Source organism: Scophthalmus maximus, chromosome 4 (assembly GCF_022379125.1).
Source record: "Scophthalmus maximus strain ysfricsl-2021 chromosome 4, ASM2237912v1, whole genome shotgun sequence".
Classification (NCBI taxonomy): Eukaryota; Metazoa; Chordata; class Actinopteri; order Pleuronectiformes; family Scophthalmidae; genus Scophthalmus; species Scophthalmus maximus.
The window spans coordinates 13,310,717-13,332,500 of record NC_061518.1 but is presented as its reverse complement, the minus strand read 5'-3'; the positions used below and the strand labels follow the sequence as shown (position 1 = coordinate 13,332,500).

At 40.1% G+C, this 21,784-nt stretch overlaps 2 protein-coding genes across 2 annotated transcripts in view; both read left to right on the top strand.

The window, feature by feature from the left end:
- Nucleotides 1–10,924, top strand: part of aqp9b (aquaporin 9b) — a 12,050-nt gene extending 1,126 nt beyond the window's left edge. The window contains exons 3-6 of the mRNA XM_035629476.2: nt 2,995–3,132; nt 3,361–3,479; nt 4,298–4,515; nt 8,456–10,924. Coding sequence (XP_035485369.1) covers nt 2,995–3,132; nt 3,361–3,479; nt 4,298–4,515; nt 8,456–8,618 — 638 coding nt within the window. The 3' untranslated portion in view covers nt 8,619–10,924. The remainder of the gene's footprint in view (nt 1–2,994; nt 3,133–3,360; nt 3,480–4,297; nt 4,516–8,455) is intronic.
- Nucleotides 10,925–14,194: 3,270 nt separating this feature from the next.
- lipca (lipase, hepatic a) lies at nt 14,195–21,735 on the top strand. Its single transcript, XM_035629475.2, has 9 exons — nt 14,195–14,530; nt 16,026–16,210; nt 16,921–17,100; nt 17,181–17,298; nt 17,461–17,694; nt 18,708–18,950; nt 19,611–19,725; nt 20,159–20,377; nt 21,116–21,735. The coding sequence occupies exons 1-9, from the start codon at nt 14,449–14,451 to the stop codon at nt 21,213–21,215; spliced, it is 1,476 nt and encodes a 491-aa protein (XP_035485368.2). The 5' UTR covers nt 14,195–14,448; the 3' UTR covers nt 21,216–21,735.
- The last annotated feature ends 49 nt before the right edge of the window (nt 21,736–21,784 follow it).

The following is a 21,784-nucleotide window of genomic DNA, read 5'->3' as shown; positions in this document are numbered from 1 at the left end:
CTCATATCATTTTTTGTGGGTTGCATCCTGCAAGTTGGGTTTTGCAACTATCAGCTCATTTCACTATCGTTGAAGTACGGATCAAATGATTGTTTGGTCAATTTGTGCCAAAGATGTTCAGTTTACACTGATAATAAACAGAGACAAGCAGACAATATGTGTAGTTACTGACATAATGTTGCTGAGTAATTATCTGCTGATTGGTCAGTTGAATAATAGACCAATTACTGCAGCTCTATATCTGCAACATGTTGACACCAATGCTACTTGTTGGCGTATTATTTTCTGGTCAGTTTGGTGTTTTTTCTCGGCTCTCTGTGGTTCTCAGTGAAAGAAAAACATGTAAACCTTATTGTTATTTAATGTTTCAGAGAGCAGAAAGCTACGTACACGGGCTGATAACGAAGGTCAGCGGTTAGTGTTCGTCTGTGTCGGAGATGTGATCTTTGATCATGGATGTCTGGCTCTCTCTTTGCTCATGCAGCACAACAGTCCTATCATCCAGGTTACTTTGTGTCACTGTTAATACTGTATTCAGTCATATTTTCATTTTTTTTTTTTTTACTTCTGCAGAATAGAGAACTATCAGGCAGATCTTCATCTCGGGTCATTGACATCATTGCATTAGCTCACAGATCTATGAAGTAATGGTTTATGAACACCAGTGTAAACCTCTGTTATTGACCCGCAATGTTACATAATGGGGAGCATTATGGTTTTGAAGGCAGGAATCACGGATACTGATGGGAAGCTGTTCTGTTGATTCTGTTGAAGAGTTATCAATGAATAGCTATCATAGAATTACCCTCTGTAATGGATTGAATTTTAGTGTAAGGATGGTGTATGGACACAAGAGGGCTGGAGATATCATGTCCTGATATACAAATGGGACTTTATCAGCTACATTCCTGGAGGATTAGAGCAAGGAGAGCCTGCTGCGGTTTGCCAGCAGTGATAGGGATAGGAGGGAATACTTGTTAAATGTCACCGTGCTTCTCATGTTGAGCGTCCATTAAGGGTCAAGGGTCACATTGTATGGACTCAGTGAGTTGTTTTATGGTTATTTCTGCCATTTTTAGATGGATTAAAAACATAATCAAAAGCAGAAAAAAGAGAGAGCATGTAAGTGGTGTCTGATGGTATAATGACTGCTGATAGTAATATTTATATTTGTAAAGAAGAGGAAACAGCTCACCTGAGTAGTCTAGCGGTAACAAAATCCACCCACCATCACATTTGAAGCTCACTCATTACCATTTTATGTCTTGTTTGTTTTATTTGTACAAAAACGGAAGCATAAAAATGACAATTCACTGTTTTACGAGGATTATGTGTCAACCAGAAGAGACTCCTTGGAGTCACTAGTCCCCCGGCAGGAAATAGTATGGCACATAACTGCCAGCAAAATGGCAAATTGTTCTTTTGGCATTATTGATTTTTGACTAAACAAGCGAGCTATAACTAATCAGTGAGCTTTAGAGTTGCTGGTAGGTGGATTTTGTTACCTCTGGGCCCGGGCCAGGGAAGCTGTTCAACGATGGCACAATTCTTCAAGACTGAGGAGCTTAATATGGTTTGTGTTTTTGAGGAGAATATTATTCAGTGAGAAATTTAAGTTTGACAGAAAATGAAAAGTGGTACACGCTTAAACAAACTTTACATGTTTTGGTTGTTGTTTATCATGGTTGTAATGCTCATTCGGACCCATGTTCCAATGTTACTCGTGCTAGATATTTAATGAGAAGAGTTGTAAAGCTTCAGATGAATAGTAGAAAAGCCTGAGGACAGGGAGGGTAATATATGGAGAGCTTTTGCTGCATGACTGGGCCATTCAGCCCCGGGGTCCACAGCTCAGTGGGAAGCTTCTGTCCAACGACATCTCTGAAGATGATCATAGGTATTGGACTAATGAGCTTTACTGGGGCATGGGTCTCTGGAGAGGAGGGGGGTCAGGTGTGACATGCCTGGCTTTGGAGGCTTGCTTGGCAGGATGGCCCCATAGGAGAAGAAAACACAATTGTTTTCACTTTGTAGTCTCAGATTTTAGATGACAGTGTACCGTAAGTGTGACACATCATGGTCACTCTAATGACCTGCCATCTACGTGTGCCTTAAGTAGATTCAGGCAGATTATGTCAGATGCAATTCAGACAGGCAGGTCTGGCTGCTTGTCGTGGTCAGTGTTTGTGAACAGGATGGGGAGATTAACAATGGGCGCATGGCTGATACCCCCAGTGGTGTTACCCCAGTGAGGTCAAAGCCAAGATCCCAGAGTGTTAAATAAATGACCCCACACTGCCACTACAGCCTGGTAACAATTGGCTGGAATGTGTCTATACACGCCTCTTTAAGACAATGAAGAATATAGGAAAACAGGCCGACCTTGAAGGCAGACAAACCCAGTGCCCTTGGTTTGAAAAAAATATACTGAAGAATGGAATGAATGGAGGAAAATAAGACGGTCTGCATTTATGCATCTTGTGATGCAAAAAAAATACTTTTAAATAATCAACTGTTTGATCTAAATTTTCCATGATAGTGTCAGTAGTCCCACCCCTACTATCAATGGATTTTTTTTAAACCATTGTTTGAATGGGTTAGGGTTGTTAAATGTTACTCGATATTCAAACTGGAAATAATGTTGCATTAAAACAAAATATATGGGGCATTGTTCACTATATATTGTGATACATCATATCTTGAACCATGTATTATGATACATATCATATTGCGAGGTCCTTGCCAATACAAAGCCCTACTTTTAAAAATACTTGTCAAGTCATCCTTGTCAACTTGGTCACAGATGTTTCACATTCTTTATTGCTGAAACAATTAGTCAATTAATCATTATCATTTAACATGGAACTCCAACTGTACACATCTCGAGGTCTCATTGAGTTTAGTTGAGAACCACTGCATACATGAAAATAAGTTACATGAAGACTTTGTGGCTCTTACTTGCTTTTGCTCATCAGTTGTGTTGCACTGGTCTAGGAGCCCACGTGAACCCTGCAGTCTCTCTGGCCATGGTGATCCTGGGGAAGCTACCGCTGAAGAAGTTTCCTGTGTATGTGGTTGCTCAATTCCTGGGGGCTTTTGCTGGATCCTGCGCCGTCTATGGGTTGTATTATGGTGGGTGAAAATGTGTAAATGTTATTAATACCACAGAAATGTCTCCGAAAAGCATGACAACCAGGTAATGGAAGTGGGTTCATCCAGCTGACCTAGTAATCCTGCTGCATGAGATGGTCCCATGTATTTGACATAGACATAGAAACAAGTAGGCTCCTGCGATTTCCCGATGTCTGACTAATCAGTAATAAAAACACAATTGTCTTTATTGTATTTTCTTTTCCTCAGATGCTTTGATGGAATACACCAATGGAGAATTTTCTGTTACTGGTGCCAATGCCACAGCCAACATATTTGCATCTTATCCTGCCAAACATCTCTCAGTCCTCAATGGGTTCGTTGATCAGGTGATGCACAAGACTAATTTGTAATTGATAAGTCAGTAATTGATAAGTTGATAATTTCCCCTGAGAATATACTATGTCCACATTGATGTCATGAGAGTAAGGCATGGTTTTTTTTTAGCTTTGGAGGGGTTGTGCCTCTTTTCATGTGGAATTATTGATGTCAATGGGATTGCATGGGATATTTTTCCAGTATGATTTGGTGTATGTGGAAGCCACTAGAGCATACAGAGATGTATGTGGGCGTACATTGTGTGCAGTCATGGGTATGAATGTAGCCTAAATGGACATGTGAGTTGTCTGCTGATGTATGAACAATTCTGCTCCGATGCTGAGAATAACTACAGTACCATCTGTTATGGATGAGTGTGAGGGGAGATGTAAATGTTAGTTTGTGTATTTATGAAAGCACTTATATTGAAGGTTTTCTCTTTCTTTTTTTGTTGTTGATTATATTTGTGTTATAGGTTCCAACTTAGCATCGTGTTTCTCAACTGTTTATATGTCAAAAAAGCCTCAATTTCCGCATGTTTACTAGCATTGCTGATATAAACAGCAGCTACACCATCAGAAACATTCAAAATGAACTTAAGAGTAGTGATAAGCTTCCTCAAGTAATGAGCTATATAGTAATGCTGCGCTATACAGACTGAATCCAGGGGAAAGGGGAAGCCCCATAATAAGCTCAGACAAAATAACAGGGCAGGGGTCACCATAGCGGATTATGTAGGTGAAAAACATCCTCTCAACAATAACAACAACTACAACAAATGGAATATATCTGTTGTCATGCTAATTGCCTGGTGCTTTTTGTTTTTCAGGTATGTGCCACTGCTGCTCTCATCCTTTGCATCCTGGCCATCACTGACAGGAAGAATATCGGTGCTCCGAAGGGCATGGAACCTCTGTGCATCGGCCTGATCATCATGGCCATCGGAGTGTCCATGGGTCTGAACTGCGGCTATCCAATCAACCCAGCCCGTGACCTTGGGCCTCGGTTCTTCACGGCTGTGGCCGGCTGGGGCATGGATGTATTCAGGTAATTTTAATGATGTAGAAATAAAAAGGCTTCTGGCAGCATCTGTAAAGTACAGTGTTTAAAAACATGCAAATATGAAAGAGAGATTAAGAATTTTTATTATCAAGAGCTATGTTTGGATTATTATAAGAAAGACTCTAACCCTAACCCTATAGCCGCCAGGAGTCGATTAACTTCTGCTGCTCTCGCTCTCACCAGTTCTTAACAAAGAGTCAATGTGTGATGTAAGAAACTCCAAGTTAAACTAATTGGATGCTCGTTTCTTTCCCACATGAGCAGCTGCCTTTGTAGCGCTATGTTCTCTTGACAAACAGAATCAATATTTCAAAGACCATGCGTGTATTCCCTGCATTTTGAAAAAGGGGCTTTGGGATTTGAGTGAACTGGGAGAGATTCCATGCACATGAATATGAAATATTCAGTGTTTCGTTAATGAAATTGCACAATTGCTTCTGTTCTTCACTATCTCTTTCTTCCTTTTACCCTCTCCTAGTGTCCACAGCTGGTCCTAGTTTGTTTATGCTCAAAAATATCATATCTAGCTCACACTTTTAAGTATAGAAATATTGTCATTATCAAATATTAAAATACCCTTAAAGAGTATGTCAGCTCTTTCATACCACAAGTTAATTTATTCATTTTTGCCAGAAATTATTTACTATCTATAGCATTCTCCGCTAAGGGTACTTGGGTTTGTGCATCTTGGTGATGCCATATATTTCTGCGGATGGTCTCACTGAATGAAAAGTTATCGCTGCAACATACCAAATGAAAATGCAGCAGAGGGGCAATGCATACTCTTTGTATGCATTGTACAGTTTATATACAATATTTACCCCATTTTAGTGTCACTATTATACATAATACATGAGTTAATCTCCACACTTTGGTTTACTGCTGTGTCAATGCTGGAGAGTCAAGTATAGTCTATATATGATTATGTGAGGTCATTATTTGAGCTTGATGCTCACTTCCTACATAGTGCGAGCATTAACGTGAGTGCGAGCAACAGGATGCAAGAATGTAAGCGAATTGCCACATTTGAGACACCGTCTGCATGTTGCAAACAGAACTTTCACTTTGGACTTTGTCATGAGTGCAGACAAAGCCGCCACTCAAGGGTACATATTCAACTCAGTGCGAGCTCACAACAGCACATTTTGCATACCGTACTCATACAGGATACCTCGGAAATAGTTCCAAAATCTAAAAACATATATTGACTGGATAAGCAAATTTGTATGACCCCTCTATTATATGTGCAATGCTAAAATATCAGTCCACTGTTCTGCCTCCTGGAGATAATCTCTATTGCTTGAGTATCACTGAGTGGAGTTTCCTTTCCATCATCTCGACTAAGCGTTAATTCCTACCGAGGTAAAATGATGAAAGTTCCCTGGAAAGTAAATGGAGTCTAATTATATAAGACTTTTCTAGTCTTATTGACCACTCAAAGCTCTTTTAAAGTACGAGCCGTGTTCACCCATTCACACACATATTCGTACAGCGTTCCTATTTACCATGCTTTTTCTGACACATTAATACATTGCCAGTGGAAATTTAGGGTTAAGCGACTCGCCCTAGCTGACTGGGGGAAGCGGGAATCGAGTCACTGACCTTCTGGTTTGTGGACGACTTCTCTATCACCTGAGCCAGGGTATGATATGTTCCTGTCTAGTCCAGGTCTCAGTGAGCACCAGAAGCGCAAGACATAGTTGGTGACCATTAGCAGGAATGAATTTAGCTTTGTTAACTGCGGGCTGGCGGTCACCCATTGGGTAAGAAGGCACATTACAAGGGATGTTCCAAAGGCCAGAAGCTAGCCAGATTCCTTTGCCTTCTGGCATAGCAATAATTCCTGTTTATCTGAGACAAAAGGAATGGCTCGGTGGCACATAGCGACAGTTTTAAGCCCTGCACCCTGTCGGTGGACTCCCACGAGAACGTTTTACTGTCCTTACCCAAATAGGCCTTCACACAAGGGGGGTTACACAATGAGGGCTGACGCTCACGCTGACATCCGGTGACGGTTTCCACTGATAAAGCATGAGATGAATTGAACACAGCTGTTCACGTGTCAGGATCCATTGCATACAGATGAGTACGCCCTCTGGATTAGCAACACAAAAGGTTTGTTTATGGTGGCGTGAGCAAGTTCACGCTTCCCCTGCAGCACCAAAAGTCGCAACAACTGACCATGACTTCCAATAATAATGCACAATTAACGTGCTTTTAAGTAGTAGCATGGGCAGAGAACAGAGGGATATCTGGGAGTTGAGTTTAATAAGAGGTAGCAGTTAGATTACAACTGCATTCAGAACACATCCTGGGTGAATTCTTCAGTTATCTTGAGTGGTTGTAGCCAGTCTAAAGGCTCACTATGGGACAGATATAGTTTCTGATGCTCTCTGTCCCCAAACCACAGCTTTAACTATCCCCAGATGGCTCAAATACCCATAAAATATATAGCACGATTGCTCCTAATGCACATTTAAGCCCTTGATACTATCAGTACCAAGGAGACTATTATGCATTAAGTATGTGCTAAATCTAACATAATCTTTCACATATATGATATAAGCGCAAAAGCAAGAAATGCAATGTAATGTAAAATAAAATTTAAATTTAAAAAAAGAAGCACTCAGGCTGGGGATTTCTTTTCAGCACAGATTGTGGAGGGTGGCACTTGGCTTCATAAAACATTTCACATGGAGTCAATGTGACCCACTGTCTCTCAGCCTGCTCATCTTAGCCGTGGCCATAGATTAAACTCTATAATCCGGCCGCATCCCTCGTGTAGTCTACTTCCTGAATGCCTACAGGAGAGCAAGATGACCCGCTCAGACGATTGTTTTCTCTCAAGCCTGTGCATCGGCTCTGTTAACTGAGGCCCTTTCACCTGCAGTAAAGGCTCCGGTCAGCCACATTGACCAGCAGGACTCTAATCTTACTCCGGCTAAGTAAAACAGTCTGTCTGAGGTCAGCCAGAGCAAGAATGAGGACACCTGCTGTAGGTCTAACACACAGAGCTCCTTAAGACTTTCCTGTAATCTGGGATAACTGCAGATGTAACCTGCCTCGGGTAGGGTGATACAAACATAAATATACAGATTGGATAGGGCAGTGTGCGCTATTTATTTTTAAAATAGAACAGCAGCAACTTAATAATGTAATACCGGGGGAATTGGTTGATTAAAAAAATAAAAGGAATTAGGCGACAGAGGTCAAGATCTTTTTGTGTGAAGCATGGGTCAAGCTTCACTTCCCACATAGTGGGAATAGATAGTGAAAAAAAGAGTAGTTTGACATTTTGGGGATAACTAATGCGCTTGAGAGGTGCAGATAGGAGTGTTTTATTACCTTTGGACAGAGTTTGCAGTCTTTGTGCTAAACTAAGCTACCATGCAAAAACCTGAGAGTGATATCATTCCTCTCATCCATCTTGCAGTAAGAAATTGAAAAGGTGGATTGCCCAAAAAGATTACTGTTCCATTAAACTCAGATTTTGAGGATATAGTATTATAATGTCCACGTGTAGTATTTTACAACCGTGAGAGGAATGACTGAGTTGACTGATAATATGAATGCTCACAAAAAACGTGGGACTCTTTCACCTCTCTACCATCCACCCTATATTAGATTCTCCCTCCCCAATGAACCTTCTCGCTCTGTGCAATCAGTCTGGATTTCAAGCTTTCTGTTAAAAATGCGTTGTCTGACGTCACTGGAGTAATTTCCTTCACCTCGACAAAGCTCCTTCAGAGCCATGGAGAGAAACTACACTATTTCCACAGGTGCTGCTCAGTGGTATCTTGCTCAATTCAGGCACACGATTAAGATTTTAAACTTTCAATTCATGCATTCATGTGTAAATAATAGCAACTACACTGTTAATTTGTATTTTGTCATAATTATAAACGTGTATGTGTCCTTACCGCAGAGCTGGAGGTTGCTGGTGGTGGATCCCTGTGGCAGGACCCATGGTGGGGGGAGCAGTTGGAGCAGGGATTTACTTTCTCTTCATTGAGTTGCACCAGCCCGAGCCTGAAAAACAGGAGGAGAACAACATCCAGGACAAATATGAAATGATTACTATGAGTTAAAGTTTAGAGCAAGACTTTCAGAGCAAAGCAAAAAATCTGCAGATTTTCACTCTCAGATGGCAAAAATGTTCCTTTTTGGAGGAAGCAGTTTGATACATTTCTACAACACATTTACAGTTTATTGCTTGATACAAAGCACGATGCATGTGACTACACAAGTAATTTCTAAAATATGCATGAATTTATTATTTTTGTCTCCATAGGAAGTCTGGTCCATTTATAAGTTTTAGGGTCTCTTTCAAGTATCAAAATATTAATCTTACTTATGAAATATATATAAATATATTTTTTGGTTTTTCCTTTGATTCCATGATATGATAACCTTGTATGGAAACTTTCCTCCGTATCATAACCATACAGTGTTCTTTTTATTCTCCTATTTCCTAACTGGGATCATCTCCTCTTGTTAGAAATATTTGCCAAGCTTCTGTACAGCTTTTTTTTTATACTACTTTATACCTTACAAACAGGGGCATTAAAAATATGTAGCGGCAGTAGATTTCATGTGGAAATAATTTGTGATATTTTAAGCCATTGTCACAGTAATGTGTGTTTTGTGGAGTGACCTCTTTGTTCTGTTTCACTTCATGTTTTGCATGTGTGTAGAAAAGTGTCATTGATTGCTTCATCTTTCTGATTGCATTGTAGTTTTTTTTTTATTATACATTTATGTAGAGAATCCAGCCTTAAAAGATTATACTAGTGTTGCTTACTTTTAACAGTTATTTTCATAATTCTGTTACACAAACCTATGTCATATTGCTGGATTACAGATGTAATCATGACAGAGACCCTTGATATCAAAGAGCCATAACATAAGACATTTGAGTGTGTGCTTAGTCTAGTTATGTGAGACGATGCAAACACTGATAGTAATTGTTTACACCGATAACTCCCCCAAAAAACTGTTCAGAGCTGAGAGGAACACAAATGTTTGGGATGGTTCAACATTGAAAATTAGATAACAACATGACAAGTATCACAAGGAACAACAGGAGGCAAATCTATAAATGTGAACTGGATTTGTAAAAACACTGGCTTTTCCTTTATTAATTGTGTTTTTGTGATTATTAATGCTCATGTCCCGCGAGCAGAGAAATGTGAATTTACAAAGACAATGTCAACAGCACTGTGACCCAGCATGGGATAACATGACGTAACCGACAGGATGCTGATGTAAATGTGGACATCTTTTGTTGTTTATACAAGCATCAATACATGCATTCATTGTGATATTATTGTGTCATTTTACAGCAGCACACACATTTAGCAACATGACAATCACATCGATTTATTCATCTTTAATTTGCTTGGTTTACTTTAGTCAGGAAAAGCCAGGTAACATTTGTGCAGTGTGTTCATTATACTTCAAACCCTGTATGTGGCCTAATTACAGTGTGTGTGTGTGTGTGTGTGTGTGTGTGTGTGTGTGTGTGTGTTTGAAAAGCAGTTTACGGTGTTTGTTTCACTGAATCCGTTCAGACGTTCAGTGAAGTGGTTTGTAGGTCAGTACCTTCTCTCCCTGTCCTACACGAGTGGCAGCAAGTACTTTAACCCATTTATCTTTTCTTTTTTTTTATATTGCTTTAAATTAGATGCTTTTTTTCTAAAGTACTTTACTTTCGCAAGTAAAATTTTTCTGGTTCAATGTTTTTTTTTCTTTTAAACTATTCAGTCTATTATAATATTGAATAAAGTTAGTGGAAATTATTTTTTGTTCACACTTGTTTTTCAATTTTCTAAAACTACAAATCATTGGAGGTTTTAACAATGTACGACAGCACAATGTTTTGTGTCATATAAATCTCAAGAGGTATCTGTTGTTTAATTTAGAATATATTAAATGTCACATGGTAAAAAATCAGTTATTACTAATGATTACAGTAACAGAATTTTTCCTATTAGAAAATATTTCCTATTAGTTTAACATGTACTTGTCCTAAGCCAGAAGGTTAAAATCACTTTCTGTGAAATTAATGGATTTTTTTGCGACTTGCTAATATGTTTGCAAGACAATGTTCTATTAAGTTCACAAATTTTCTTAATTTGAAACACAAATTAAGATGGGATTGGCTCCAGCGACCCCCCGCGACCCTTAAATGGATAAAGCGGTAGACGATGAATGAAAAATGAATGAAAATATGGTGAGAAAATATTGTTTATAATAACAGGAATTAATTAGACCTTTTCACAGAAGGCAGTTTGATAAGTCATCGGAAAAGCACTGGTATAAATGATCAAATTCATTATTTACACAAGTATTGTGCATGTGTCACATTGTCATGGCTCACTGGGACACTTGAATAAAGCTCATTTTAAAAAATCCCATTGAAGTGATTTTATTCACAGTTTTCTCTGAAATAACTTGTATGAACAGGAAATGGTTCCAAAATGAATCAAGATTAATTATATCGGTCTGGGACTTTTTATAGACTTACATTCACATGCACAGACACACAGACAGACACACAGACAGACACACAGACAGACAGACACACAGACACAGACACACAGACAGACAGACACAGACACACAGACAGACAGATACACAGACACACAGACAGACACACAGACACAGACAGAAAGACAGGCAGACACACAGACACAGACAGACAGACACACAGACACACAGACAGACACAGACACACAGACAGACAGACACACAGACACAGACACACAGACAGACAGATACACAGACACACAGACAGACACACAGACACAGACAGAAAGACAGGCAGACACACAGACACAGACAGACAGACACACAGACACACAGACAGACACACAGACACACAGACAGACAGACACACAGACACAGACACACAGACAGACAGATACACAGACACACAGACAGACACACAGACACAGACAGAAAGACAGGCAGACACACAGACACAGACAGACAGACACACAGACACACAGACAGACACACAGACACAGACACACAGACAGACAGACACACAGACACAGACACACAGACAGACAGATACACAGACACACAGACAGACACACAGACACAGACAGAAAGACAGGCAGACACACAGACACAGACAGACAGACACACAGACACACAGACAGACACACAGACACAGACACACAGACAGACAGACACACAGACACAGACACACAGACAGACAGATACACAGACACACAGACAGACACACAGACACAGACAGAAAGACAGGCAGACACACAGACACAGACAGACAGACACACAGACACACAGACAGACAGACACACAGACAGACAGACACACAGACAGACAGATACACAGACAGACAGACAGACAGAGAGACAGACACACAGACACAGACACAGACAGACAGACAGACAGACAGACACACAGACACACAGACACACAGACACACAGACAGAGAGACAGACAGACAGACAGACAGACAGACACACAGACACAGACACAGACAGACAGACAGACACACAGACACACAGACACACAGACAGACAGACAGACAGACAGACAGACAGACACACAGACACAGACACAGACAGACAGACAGACACACAGACACAGACAGAAAGACAGACACACAGACACACAGACACACAGACACACACACAGACACAGACACACAGACACACAGACAGACAGACAGACAGAGAGACAGACACACAGAGGCTGGTAAAGTCAAGTATTAATTCTACAAATAAAGAGATAACTCTAGTCCAATCATCAAGGGAGTAGCAAGTGTAGCAGTAATACATAAAAAATTAAAAGAAGACAACTGGAAAATCTTACATAACGTTTTACAGTTCACTGCTTTCAGAGCTCTTCCCACTGAGTGCAGCCTTGACTTGAATAATATCTGCTTTACATTAATGATTGAAGATACTAGCTACTAGTTTTCTGTCTTTGTTCTGTGTTTGAATTATGGCAGCTTTGATTCACGTCACTGACATGATTTGTAGTATTGTATTTTTTTCTCTGAACTGGAAACATTATTGTATATTTTGTTCTTAAAGGGCTGTCGTTGGCTGCCAAAAATATCAAGAACAAACACACACACACACACACACACACACACACACACACACACACACACACACACACACACACACACACACACACACACACACACACACACACACACAATACTTGGAAAGGCAAAGGTTCCTCATGTTTGATTTCAAAAGAGCAGATGTGACATCACACATTAGACAAACTATGACTTTAACTCTTTAGCTGCTGGGCTGAAATGAGCCTTGACTGAACCTCATGTGTTTACGGGTTGAAATGTTATTCGGTTCATGCTTGTATTGCATGTAGCCAACAGCACGGACACTCACCAAAGCCTGAACTATAGAAACTGTGTAAGATTTGGGTCTTCATTGTCTTTTTTATACATCTAATAATAACATATTAGATATAATATAATATATATATATATATATATATATATATATATATATATATATATATATATATATATATATTATTTCACCAATGTCAGTTTAAATATTAATATGTTAAAAGTGCTGGATGATTAATAACAAGTTATATCAAGTTATAGTGTCATGAAAACACATAGGCATCCAGCAGAATTTAACACCCTGATTTGATTGAAATCAAAATTTGATTTTAGCATCAAATAATCATATGACATGTTGTCAGGGAAAGTACAGTATGTGAAATTTTGTGAAGTTATTGACAAGGACGTGCCACTATTAACAGCATCAAATTGAGACTTCTGTCAAAAGAAATAAGAGAAGGTTAACAAACTATTCCTGAAGCAACTTAAATCTATGTTGCTTTCATAGGGTAATCATAGGGTAATTTCTGACAATTAGCCAGCACAAAAATCATCAACATAACATAAAAAACACACAAATATCATAGGCTAATAAATTTCTAATGTGGCACGTTGAGGACAAATGGCTAATCTAAACATCCAGCAACATTTACTATCAAAATGATATTGATTCATTCAAGCTCAAACTGTGAGCTATTTGCATCAGTATTTCAGGCTCTCCGTGACCACTGTGTGATCATTAACCATGTCTGTGTACTGTGCTTACTCACATCATATAACCTGAAACAAACTGATACTTGGTAACACACCAGTGTAAAGGTGAGAGTACAACCAGTAACAAATCATTGATTTTGCTGAATCATTTGACTTTCTTTTTTTTTTTTTTTAAAGATACTTTTTCGTCTGTTCACACATTATTTGCAGGAAAATTCATGATGTAATTCTCGGAGGGATTTCCTCATTCATGTTTTGTCCATAGACTCGATTTTAGCCTGAAGCAGAGTTTGAATTGAGAATTGAGAATTGAGTTTGTCATTCATTCATCTATCCATTCACAAAGGCACTCAAACCTTTGCAGCGGATTCCTTTTATTCTACTATTGTGGGATCATTTCAACCACACGAAGAAGGACATTTCCTTCATTTGGAGGTGGGCGATGAGCTGGGTCTGAAAAAAAGGACTGAGGGTCATTTCAACCTCCCAGTCGCTATCAGCACATTGTACCACACCCCCTCCTGGTCCATAACGCTGCTCTTTCACAATGTGTTCGATCTACACAGCTTGGCCAATCAGGATAAGACCAAATCCCCCTGATCCATAGACCGTTACTCCTGGTGTCCCCTTCTCTTTCTGTACAGTACAGTACAATGTGTTACCCACTCTGAAGCCAATGGACAGTGATGAGTCTTTTGAAATAGCGTCTACGGCCACAGACAAAAGGATCTAACCTTCAGGCGCTGCACAATCTACGTTTTCTCCCCCACTGAATATTTAGGCCTGTGCTGCTCACCTGTGGGAGAAGTGTTGGTTCAAGGGAATTACCAAAGTGTGTGTGGGGCGCCATGTCTGTGGTCAAAATCCTGTGCTGTTTGCTGTTAACGTATCACATGGGTGAGGGGAAGAAAATCAAAGGAAGCAGAGCTGGTGAGTGAAACGTCATGTTTGAAAATCCTCCGGAAGAGATGTGATCAAGACAATTGTTGTTTTTATCAATGGATCAATGAATGAAAAACCAATCGACCAACCATTCAGACAACAGCAGAGTCCGTGACACTTTGGTCACATTTAGGCTCCATATGGTGGAATTTGATTCCCAGATTAAACTGCTATTATTATTATTATTTTCTACAATAGACTATTCAGCCAGGTCATACTGTCAGTTCATATATTTGAAGCAAATGATAAACTGATTTATTAATACCAATCTCCTGGTGACAGCTTTCAAACCATAAACCTATGCTTTCGGTTCTCCTGTTAAATCTAATTTTCCTTATATATTTGAACTATCTTTATCTAAAATACATTATATATCAAGCAATTAATTTCATATTTACTCAAAAAAATCCACTGAGCTTCATAATTGTGTGAATTAAGAAGCTATTACCACATATCTTCACATCTGGTTACTGTTGTTGGATTGTAAATCGACTGTGCTAGATCCTGCAAATACAGTGAATAGTTAAAGCTCTGATCCATTTAACTTTTTGTTTCGAAACTTTTGTTTTTTTTAATTGTGAAATTATCACAGAAATCTCATAAGCAATTTAGAAAAAAAATGCAAGGTAACATTCCGTTGGTTGTCTCCGTATTTGGTTGATTTAAAATGATATGGAGAACAGCTCCTCAGTCGCAGCACACGACATGCAAAAACATTTTCGCAAAATGTATTGTGCTAACTACAGTGCATGATTTACAAGGTACACTCTCATAAGCTATTTTATGAGTCAGACAGTTTTTAATTGCTCTTCGTGTTCATATGGATAAAAAGTCATAACAGGGAGGAGACGCACCCAAAAAATAAGTAGGATTTAATTAACGGAGAGGCTGATGATGAATGATGAAAGGATAATTACTTTCATGGAGACGTTCTCATGGGCTTCTTATCAGCATCCAGAGCTCGTCGGAGTGTCCAGGCGCCTGGGTTTATGACCTTATTGACATTAAAACGTTGGAATTATAAATATGCTGGACAGGAATCAATGAATGAATAAACCATGAAGGAAACGTAATGATCCCTTTCTCTGGAGTAGGATCTGTAGTGTTTTGAGGGTGAGTTTTCTGAGGTTTCTGCTGTGGTTTTAACACATCAAGGGAAGAGGGTTCACGTAATTACGAGAAGAGTCTGGCAAAGATTCACTTGTTTTTCGCTGTGTGTTATCCGTGTGCATCTGCCAAAGAGGTCTGCGTGACCTGGGAGCGCAGCAAAGTGCCTCTGCACGATCTTCAGTCAGCCAAATGGGCCTCAAGTGGAAATGACGGTTCTAATTTCTCCCGATTTACTCTCAGATAATTACATCAATACATGTGTGAAAACAATTTCTCTGCTCTCGAATGGACAAATAAAGTGATTTTTCCTGCCTTGTTTAATTGTGCAAAGTGAAGAATGACCACATAACTCCTCTGCTGCCTGACTTGCCAGGTTTAGTGGACAGCGAGCAGAGAAGAGTCGTGAAGATGAAAGAGCCTTATGTCAGCAGCTCGGGCTTCAGGCTGTTTTTGGAAGGTGAGGACACCTGCACACTGGACCCTCTGCAGCTGCACACTCTCACCTCCTGCGGCTTCAACAGCAGTAATCCCCTCATCATCATCACTCACGGGTGGTCGGTAAGGTCAACTCCCGCTCCCCTCACGCTTCACTGACCCGAACCACTGCATACAAAACATGGAACTTGGAGCGTACAAGTAATCTCTTGCACTCCAGCCCCTCTGCAAACAGAGGCCGGCACTCTCAGATTAGGACCAGATACTGACAACAGCTCAACGGGCCTCTTCTCAATGACTGAGCCCTCCAGTCACTGAGAAGTGACAGACACGGAACTTGACTGCAGAGGAGGAAACGTGATCAAAAGCCTGAAATATACTGAAATAAGAAAGTACCATGGATACATCCAGAGATACTCTGAAATGTCTGCAGCGATTTAACTGAAGCACATTAATTCTATTACATACCGTATTCTTTTACATTTTTTATTCACTGGGCCAATTTGGTTGAGTGTATGTTTATCCCCATTTCAAACTGGATAAGGTTCAGTGCTTTATAATTTGAAAATAACTTTGAAATGTGAAATATTTAAGCAATGTTTATTTTTTATTTTACTTGATGATGACCTTTAGTATTTCTAATGCAATTGCACTTTTGGCCCAACCCACCTGAACATCTCTTTTATTGTGTTATTGTTGTGGTTTTTATTTTGTCAATTCATGTTCGTTTCCTGGTTTTATTTTTAACTCGCCCTAAACCAATTCCCTTCGGGATTAATACAGTTTTATTGTATTATATTTTATTGTAACAAGCAGGGTTTTTTTCTCCCAAGGTGGATGGTATGATGGAGAGCTGGGTGCTCAGGTTAGCCACAGCCATAAAGACAAATCTGATGGACACTAACGTGGTGATCACCGACTGGCTGTCCCTGGCTCACCAACACTACCCCATCGCAGCAAAGAGCACCCGCACTGTGGGACAAGACATAGCACATCTGCTGCAGTCGCTTCAGGTCAGAGGAAAGTCACGTTATTTTTTTTTTTTTTTATGTCGTGAAGCAAAATCACAAAACGTGTCAAAAATGTCCAACAGGAAGAATACCAGTTCCCGGTTAGTAAAGCTCATTTGATTGGCTACAGCCTCGGAGCGCACATCTCTGGATTCGCTGGGAGCTACCTCGAAGGTCCCCACAAGATTGGGAGAATTACTGGTGAGTTTTTCCACAGTGTGAATGTAACTGCTCTGCAATCTTACGTCAAATTCATTGGTCAAAATAGACACAATTTGCAAAAGGACATGTTGGATAATTACCTTTTTTGTTTTGTATTCCAAAACAAACCCATTCTATCCTGCATATCTTGGGGTTTTCTAGGTCTTGATCCAGCGGGGCCACTGTTCGAAGGCATGTCTCCCTCAGACAGACTGTCTCCAGATGATGCTGAATTCGTGGATGCCATCCACACCTTCACCCAGCAACGTATGGGCCTCAGTGTGGGCATCAAGCAAGCAGTGGCCCATTACGACTTTTACCCTAATGGAGGAGACTTCCAGCCAGGATGTGACCTGCACAACATCTACGAGCACATCACCACGTATGGGCTACTCGGTACGATAAAGAACACACGGTAACACCTTCGAAAATATATGTACGATATGATCCTCTGAGCAATGTGTATTACACAACACAGCACCGAAGTATTGGACAGAAAGAACATCCTTCTCTTTTTATTGCCGCAGTGATGCAAATTTTGTAGAAATTTGCCATACGGGTGAGGTCGGAGGAAAAATCCTGCAATTTAAAAAATTCTAAATGTTTATTCTCTCGGGAGCATGAACATGCTTCATGTTCACGACAATACACTCATTGCTTTTCTGTGGAATCATGGCTACACTATGAAAAGGTCCGTTTTTGTGAGATTGAAGGGGATTGTTGTTCAGGAGTCGGACGTGCCATTCAGCTTTCTGGTTCCCATTTGAACCATTTACATCCCCGCATCAGAGCACTGGGTTCTGATGCCGAACTGCTTACTGCTTTGCCTCATCCTCCGCTCTGGCATAATATTTTTTTTCTTAATTGGGCTTGCCACCTCAAAACACTGGTTGAGAAGGCAGATCTTGGGCGACAGTTCATCTTTTGCTTGTTGACAGTTCCTAGTTCTGTGTTCAAGCAGATGCGTTTTTAATTCTCTCCAGTCGAACACAAGCGGCTCTGGGATTTATGGTGCTTCTCAATCCAAAACACATCCACATGATGTGACAGTGAAGGCCACATTAAAGCATCCGTCATCCTCTGGAGCTAATTAACAACACGTGCCTTCCTCAGCTCTGTCCATCCCTCCGCGCTGAGCTGCCTCCAGGCTACAAGAGTCTACTCAGAGAAAAGGTCTCCAGAGCGGAACAGTGTCGGACATAATGAGACACTTTCAGGAGACATGACGGAGGGACAGTCTGATCAGCGTTAGCATTTGGTGACAATGAACTAAATCCACAAATAATGGGTCGACATTGTGACTGAGGTGCGCCGCCGCCTTCCAAACCCACGTGTTCTGGGGAAATGATCCGTTTGAGTGTAAAACACAAGATTTCACGCTTTAAATTCCCCCCGTTTCCCTCCCAAAGGTTTCGAGCAGACAGTGAAATGCGCTCACGAGCGATCCGTCCATCTATTCATCGACTCTCTGCAGAATAAAGACAAGCGGAGCACGGCCTACAGCTGCAGTGACAAGAGCGCCTTTGACAAAGGCGTGTGCCTGGACTGTCGGAAGAATCGCTGCAACACACTGGGCTACGACATCAAGAAGGTGCCCAGCGGCAGAAGCAAGAGGCTCTACCTGAACACGCGCCCTCGGATGCCTTACAAACGTATGTGGTGGTCCTTTCACGATTTCAACCGAACGGCCTCAAGATACATTTGTGTATAAATCGCCCAACATTGCTGCATGTCCTTTTTTTGGGAATGTAATAATTCTAAAGATATATATACGGTCAGAAGTTATACTTTAAAACGATACAGTAGCCTATCAAAAAAAAAAATGCTGAGAACAGAACACGATACGCGCCATTTCTCAGCCAACACTGAGAGACCTGACACAGAAGTGGTGGGAAGAAATTAGGATGTACACCAGCTGTAACATTACAGTAAATTAAACATTAATGTATCAATAGTTATCAAATAATATAATACTTTATTCTGAAGTGGGCCACTCTGCATAATTATTACTTTTACTTTTGGTACTCCATGCTAATACTTTTGTACTTTTACTTAAGGAACCTTTACTTGTGACAGAGTACTTCTAGGTCAAAAGATACTTTTGCCTCCGGGGAACACAGAGATGAATTCACTGAAACAATACATAGATTTGTAAGAAGCTATAACAATATAATATTAAGCATATTTAAAGTGGTCTACTAATTCAAAGGGACTCTATTTGCATTGAAGTATGATAAGACATTCAAACACTGTGTTGTGTGGCTTTCCTGTCTCCAATCCCTCTTCCTCTGGTTCTGGTTTGCTCTCTGAAGTCTATCATTACCAGTTCAGGATCCAGTTTGTCAACCAGATGGAGAGGATGGAGCCCTCTCTCACCATCGCCCTCACTGGAACAAGGGAGGAGAGTGGAAACCTCCATATCTCCTTGTAAGTACAGTAACACTTCCCACCAGCCGTACGTTGCATCCAATCACTGCTCAGCGAACCCTGAACTCTGTCTTTGATACATGCAATATGCAGCTGTGCTCTCAAGTCCATAAAGAAAGGAAGCAAGTTGAGGAATACAGCTGACACACATGGAAACAAGTCAGGCCACTGCATGAAAGAGAACTATAAATGGGGATGATGGAGTGAATAATTCACTCCAAGACACTGTTCCCTGACAACTGTGTGATCCCTCATGTTCTGTGAATCAAAGAGGAAAAATCTCATGTGCTGTGCTGATTTAGCTGTAAACCATCACAACAGAGGCTCTCTGCTTTGTTTTAGAGAAATGTGACAGTGATCTGCAGGATGTTCCCTGCTCTAAAAAAAACCCTCTCTCTTTCTCTGATTCCCTTTAAAAAACACTTTCCACTAGCACTGAGAAGATCTCCGGTAATAAGACCTACACCTTCCTGATCACCCTGGACCGAGACTTGGGGGATCTGATGTTGCTCAATTTGCACTGGGATCGACCGGCCCTGTGGAAGAACATGTGGAGCCGGGTGCAGACCATCATGCCCTGGGGCGGCCGGGAGAGAAAACCACTGCTGATAGTGGGAAAGATCAGTGTCAAAGCAGGCGAGACGCAGAAGAGGTAATCTTTCACAAGTAAAAAAAAGTCCTGAAGCATTAAGACGTAGGCAGCAATTGGAAACGCGCATCCTGTTGGTAGTTCAGACCATCAGTGTCTTTTTAGCAGTGGATGGTTCATGGAAATTAAAAATGCTTCATTACACAGTGTTGTCAGCTTGTTGGACAAACTGTGATGGCATGGACAGTTGTTTCCAGCTTCTTCATTCAAATAAAAAAAAATATTCAGGTCACTTATAAGTATGACAAACATTAAATACGAGTAAAACATCTTATCAAATATTTAAAGTTTTTGACTATTTTAAAGATGATTGGATATATCATATTGCATCATATTTTTGAAGCAGATTGTGTTTTTGTATTAAATATCTAACTAAAAATTTAATTATGAGATTTACTGGCCCAGAAGAACAATGAAATAGAAATAGTTATGTAAAGAATAAGTATCTTAAAACTGTACTCACTCATAAAATAAAGGAGTTAATTTACTGTACTGCAAGGCAAGACGATACATATTGTATGTTATTACTTTGAGCATTATTATTTAATGTACATGTAATAGCTTTTTGTTATCATGTACTATTTATTTTAAACTGCTTAAACAGATGCAATAACATAAACATCATATACATATAAAACCCTTCCACATCCACTCCATTGCAGACTTTTAACGCCACCTAGTGGATTGTCTTACCAAACACAGAAGCCACGCTCACATCAACACTGTTTCTCTTCTCCACAGGACATCTTTTTGTGCCATGACAGATGACGAGCAAGTTGAGGTGTCGCAAGATAAAGTGTTTGTGCGCTGTAAAGATGACACACCCAGACAGCGCAGGTGAAAGCTCAACTATGGGCTCCTACATGGTCAACAGACTCGAGATTTCTAATGGATGTTCCAGACGAAGGTCACAACGGAAATGAAATTCTGCACATGATTCATTTTCTGAAAGATGTGACACTAAACAAAAGGTTACAAATAGTGTTACTGAGGCTAGAGAAACAACTAGCAACTTTTGTAAGCTGTTTATAAAGGTACAGAAATATGTTAAGTTTAGAAACATGATAAGCGTGACTATGTGATGTAATTAATAATAAGCCGAGTATGGCAAATGATTTACAATTATTTCCAAATGTCTTTCTGTTGAACATTTGCGCATTCAAATATTGAAAAGTGAACAGAGAAGTTCCACGCCTTTATGACGATAATTCCAAAAACTGTTAATGTATTTTTTTTTGTAAATTGTGTACTATGTGAAATTATCTCATCATTTAAAGTCTTGCTAATAACTTCATATAAATATGCTCATTACTCAAACTCAAACCAAAGCAATAAAATTACACTCTGCTCTTTTCTATTCATCTTGTGGTCAGATCTTTTTCTACATGTATGTGAAGGTGAATTCATGTC

Excerpts from the sequence above, each read along its gene's own strand:
- lipca (XM_035629475.2), top strand. The coding sequence starts at position 14,449 with ATGTCTGTGGTCAAAATCCTGTGCTGTTTGCTGTTAACGTATCACATG. Across the intron at positions 17,299-17,460 it reads CAAGATTGGGAGAATTACTG|GTCTTGATCCAGCGGGGCCA; the intron begins GTGAGTTTTTCC and ends GGGGTTTTCTAG. Across the intron at positions 20,378-21,115 it reads GCAGGCGAGACGCAGAAGAG|GACATCTTTTTGTGCCATGA; the intron begins GTAATCTTTCAC and ends TCTTCTCCACAG.